Source organism: Echiichthys vipera, assembly GCF_963691815.1.
Source record: "Echiichthys vipera genome assembly, chromosome: 6".
In the NCBI taxonomy this organism is placed as follows: Eukaryota; Metazoa; Chordata; class Actinopteri; order Perciformes; family Trachinidae; genus Echiichthys; species Echiichthys vipera.
In genome coordinates this window covers 21131909-21137243 of record NC_139831.1, presented here as the reverse complement: position 1 = coordinate 21137243, position 5335 = coordinate 21131909, and the positions used below count along the sequence as shown (strand labels likewise).

The following is a 5335-nucleotide window of genomic DNA, read 5'->3' as shown; positions in this document are numbered from 1 at the left end:
TTTGCAGAGTGAATCAAATGCAGTCTGTTACTGTCAGTAATTAGGATTAAGAAAGCATCTAGACCTGCTGTCTAGATGAGGGGGTGTGGCACCACAGGGACCCGTCACCGTCCAATCACAAGTCTTTCCCCAAACCCCGGGTCAGGAACCTCCCAAAGTGTTTTCCAGCACACAACTTTCTGTCAACTTTGTAACAACTTACTCCGAGTTTCTTATCGCGCGTGGACGCTGCGTGTTTGTACAAAAAAAAACGTTTTTGTGGATTGAAATTAGATATCGATCCCCGGACCTGAAAAGAAAACCATGCCTCCCCCTGGAGACGGGAGAGATGGGTTTTCATCAGACGAGGATGTACAAACAGCGCGGCCGAAGAAGCGCACGGCGCAAGTGTCCCGCCTGCCCTTCAGCGTGGAGGCGCTCATGTCAGACAGGAGGCCGCTGAACCCGACGCACAGAAGGGATGGAAATCACTCTTTGGACGATGAACAGACGCGCGGGCCGGAAGGGGTTTCTATTAAATCAGAGCCATCGGAACGAGGCGGCTGTGCGTCCTGGATATCCGGTACCATGAAGATGTCGGCACCACCCCGTAAGTGATCCAGGGTAATGTCTAGAAAGATGTTTCAATATAAATATATATGAAGTTTAGAACTGGAGAGAAAGACATATAGACAAGTAATCAATCGATCAATATGCAGGTTCAGTTTTTTTTTTAAGTGAAGAGACACACTTAATTTAAGACAGGACAATAAACTAGTTTGTAAAATAAATTCTAGTATTTAGAAATGTAATTAAAAAAAACGTTTGAATATTTTCTCTCACTTATTTGTTGTCTGTTTATGGCTCTACCTGATGGCATTTTTTAAAAAGGAAGACAAATGTGTTTTTAATGAATCAATAAATCATTTAGTAAAAAAAATATGAAAAACATGACAAATATGGCTAGTAGCACATTTCCCCAAAGAGCATCACACAAATATTTTGATAAGCAACAAACTGGGAAGGTTTTGCACTTTTCCTTGATAAATAAATCAATCCATTATTCAATTCAATTACATTTTATTTACAGTGCCAAATCATAGCAAAAGTTATCTCAGGACACTTTACAGAGTAGGTAAAGACCACACTATGACTTATGATTTACATAGACCCAACAATTCCCCCGTTGTGTGGCAGCAAAAACCTTCCCTTTAACAGCAGGAACGTCGGACAGACCCTCTATGAAGGACGGACATCTGTCTGCACCGGTTGGGGAGGAAGAAAAGGAGAGAGAAAAGACAGACAGATGGAAACAGAGAGAAACAAAGACAGACAGAGAGACAGTTCCAGAGATCCAAGCAACCCCAACAGTATTAAAATGAATGTAGTAAAGTAATTTATAGAAAAAGTTAGTCAACTTATTGAATAATCAACTAAAGGCCTTATTCAGTTACTTGGATATTAAATCAGTGAAATTGTACATCTAACTCCACCAAATGTCAGCCTCACATTTTTTTCCATGTCCTCCAGGACAGCTCACTCCAGCTGTGTGCTCCTTGAGGAAGCACAAAACCAACCGCAAGCCTCGAACTCCCTTCACCACCGCCCAGCTTCTGGCCTTGGAAAGAAAGTTTCGTCAGAAGCAGTACCTGTCCATCACCGAGCGGGCAGAGTTCTCCTCCTCCCTGTTGCTGTCCGAGACCCAGGTCAAGATCTGGTTCCAAAACCGACGAGCTAAAGCAAAGAGGCTTCAGGAGGCCGAGGCAGAGAAACTCAAGATGCCGGCTGGTATTGAGCCTAAAGCTGTATTCCACCCAGGTTTCCCGTCTTTAGGTTTCCCTCTAAGTGTTAACCTGCAGGCCAGATCAGCAGCACTCTATGGACTGGGCTGCTCATACGGCCGCAGCCCTATTCTCCCTGCTTCACATCTGGCCATATACGCATCACAGGTCAGCCACAGCCTGTTCCACCTCTCCTGAGAGGAAGCAGCAGTAAACAAAATGATGTGGACGAAGAGCCTATCATGAAGTCATGCACCTTTTTATAAGAGACTTGATTAAGGACCTGAAGAGGAGTGTGGAGCTGAAGACTGATGGTATCCACTGGTCTCGAGGAGAATTTATAAATGTCCTTTTACACGGATATAGCAGCTTGAAGGTCGTTGTTTGCTGTGTGGCTGTGCTGATTCAGCAGGGTCACTGATAATGAATGGATTATTGATCAGGCCACGTGCATCTGATTATTGTCCTGAGCGCCGGGCTGCATTTATCCTTTAGCCTTTCTGATTTTTTGGTTTTGCTCTTCTTATATTTCCCGGATGATGCCAGCATTGTGAATCAAAACACATTTTCACTTGTCAGCCTTGAATATGCAGGGACATTTTATATTAAACTCCTCTCAGAATAACAAGAGGTTACAATTGGACATTCGTCCTGGTGAAGTGCAGCAAAGCCAGAGCATCTTTATTTATGATAGCACTTAGATTGATCGATATAATGATGCATACTTACATTTTTACTTACAAGTTAATGTTTTATGTGTTCAACACTACATTAAAGCTTTTAGTTAACCCTCTGTTTGTTTTTTTTGTTGATATCCTCATTTACCTGGTGAGCTTACTCTATCCTTTCCTAGTGATACACAACCTCTGATTGGTGTTTGAGCTCTCCAGTTGAGTCTGGTAGCCCTTCTAGTTCGGACTTTCCAGCTGCCTCCTCCTGGTCCTCTGTTTATAGCACAATACGCTCTGGTTCTTGCAAGCCATGTTTCTTCCACAAATGCTCAGTTAAAAGTCGCCACACTGATGATGCCAGGAAGCCTCTTGAACAGATCTCTGTGGTAAACAGACCATCAGATCTGAGGGCCAAGAGTAAGGGCTGATATTTTTTTAGACGTTGCCTCCTGTCACAGCACTGTGAGCTCCATCAGATTGATTTTTTTGTTGACATTTAGTATTATGGATCACCTTTGGAAATACAGCTATTCCCAGCATCAGCCTTCATCTCCCATCTTCTGTGTTACCAATAACACAAACAACGGTTCTTTTCCATTCAAGTATTCCAGTAAGCCATGACAGTGTGACATTGACTTTATTATTTGCACACTTTCTTTTCCTATTGTGACATGAAAAAATGAATTCTGTGAAAAAGATCTATACAGTCTGCTGGGTTTTTAACTCACCCATCCTAGACAAAAGTAACTCATCGCTGTGCAGAATCATACTAATTTATGGTTAAAAAAAGTGTTTTGCATTGTGTAGGCTGAATAGTTGTCCATACTATAAGAGTTAAACATTTTGGCCTACTGTAACAACACTCTGGCTTAAATACTTAAAGTGGAACATCATCAAAATGAAGAATTCCAATGTTGTGTTTCCTTTTAATGAGGGAAGTTCTGTCAGCTTCTCTCTGTCAAAGCCAAAAAATAGAGAACTAGTCTCAAAATGGTGAAAGTACCAATTAATCGTACATGGAGCAGCTCCAAACGTCATACTTGAAGTCATCACAAATTTTAACACCTGGACGTGGGAAAGAGTTATTTATGTTTACTAATATTTTTGGACCCCAGCAATAACGTATGAATGCATGAATGTTGAAAATGGGCGTGGTTCCTCTTCAACATTGTTTCTTTAGCTGAATTTGAAATAAAAAGAGAACTTTGTCTTGCAGATAATAAAGTTGTTTGGAGAAAAACACACAAACTGTTGCGGCTTAAACAAGATGCTTTGGTATGAACTATTTACGTAGTTTACTAAACTGCTTCAGAGCTTTACATTGGAGGTTGAAAAGCACGGTATAATACCGTATGGCCATGTGCACTTCACAGGTATGAAGAGGTTGGGATCCACTGTATGTACTGTGTGGGTGTATGTTCAACTGGGTGGTCTGAGTGAGGAGGTGTTGCACTCTTTAATGAGTATTTATTCGGGCAAAATTTCCTCTAAGGATGTGAAATTATGTCTCCAAAAATGAATGTTTTCTGCAAATAGCACATCTCACGTTGTCTTAATTGCAAACATGTGTATTCACATTATTCTTGGACACACACGGAGGTTGAGATTTCTTTGTTTGATGTGAGCTGTATTTTGAAACGGTATACTTTAAATGAACTCTCTCTGTGAGCTTTGTAACACAGCATTATACCAGGCTTTCCCTAGTTTAATTGTCCTTGTCTCTGAGTTCTGACTCCAAAGCTCTGTGAAATTATATGTGCAGACTCAGTGATAACAGCACACAACATTATATAGTCGCTCTCTCTCTCTTTTTCCCTCCCTTTGTAAACTTGGGAAAAGCCTGTTACCATTAGCACATATTTCACAGTCCATTTGCTTCCCTCCATTTTGAAATTAAACCCGGCATTAAGCTGATAGTGAGGCCTTTAATGGCTTTGATTGCCCAATAACCCCGGCCTCCAGTTTCAGATGGTTTCAATGTGAAACCTTACTCGAGAAAATGATCACAGCCCAGAGTGGAGCAGCTCAGCCCTCATCAAGAGTAAAAACATAAATAGGAAAACATGAAACAAAATAGACATAAAAATGTGATGAGAATGGTATTTTAATAGTGTTTTAATGAAAATATGCTTTGGTGAGTTAGAATTGTTGTCCTCACCATCATTGCTGTCATATTCTTCCAGTTACCATTCCTTCATAGTTTGGTGTTCAGGAGCATTTTGCAGGGAGCCAAAACAATTTATGTTCCGACAAGGTGATTAAAAGGGGTAAAAACACTGAATAAAGGCGTTTTATAAAGGCATTTTTTACATTATACTTTTCTCAAACAGTTTTTTCTTTTTGCTCCACGAATGAATGCATCAACCACAAGGTTTACAAAACAACAACACAGAGGATTCGTAGTACAAACCAAGAATGCAAACTATACCCCTTTCAATCTCGACAAAGGCAGTGCACACACGCTCTGCTGCTTCAGTTCTTACCTTGCACAATAAAAGCCCTGTACGGCATAAGTATTTACCTACAGGAATATATATTTACAGGTGAGCGTTTTGTTTTTGGACATTTTAATGGAAAAGTTATATTAAGGCTTTAAAGGATAGATTAACATTTAAGTACATCTTAATGCAATACTCACATGCCTGTAGTCATTCATCGGCTCCATACTGGCTGTGAAGAGATTCCTTCCAGTGATTCCAGTGTAGGAGACGAGGGACAAAATCCACGGTCCCTCGTCTCCTACACTGTAAAAGTTGAGCGGATGATAATATGAGGCATTGAATTAGACAAATCAAGCTTGTATCCTCCAACTTAACAGTCTTTTTAATACTAAACTATCTTTAGCCCGGACAGTGTCTTCTTTCTCCATTAACTCTTTATTTTTATAACAAAATTTATACATGA

At 40.5% G+C, this 5335-nt stretch overlaps 1 protein-coding gene across 1 annotated transcript; it reads left to right on the top strand.

Annotated features, from left to right (window-relative positions):
- Positions 1-303: 303 nt before the first annotated feature.
- LOC310948343 (homeobox protein MSX-2-like) lies at positions 304-1958 on the top strand (the record flags this gene model as incomplete). Its single annotated transcript, XM_083915436.1, has 2 exons — positions 304-589; positions 1510-1958. The coding sequence occupies 2 exons, from the start codon at positions 304-306 to the stop codon at positions 1956-1958; spliced, it is 735 nt and encodes a 244-aa protein (XP_083771562.1).
- Between the last annotated feature and the right edge of the window lie 3377 nt (positions 1959-5335).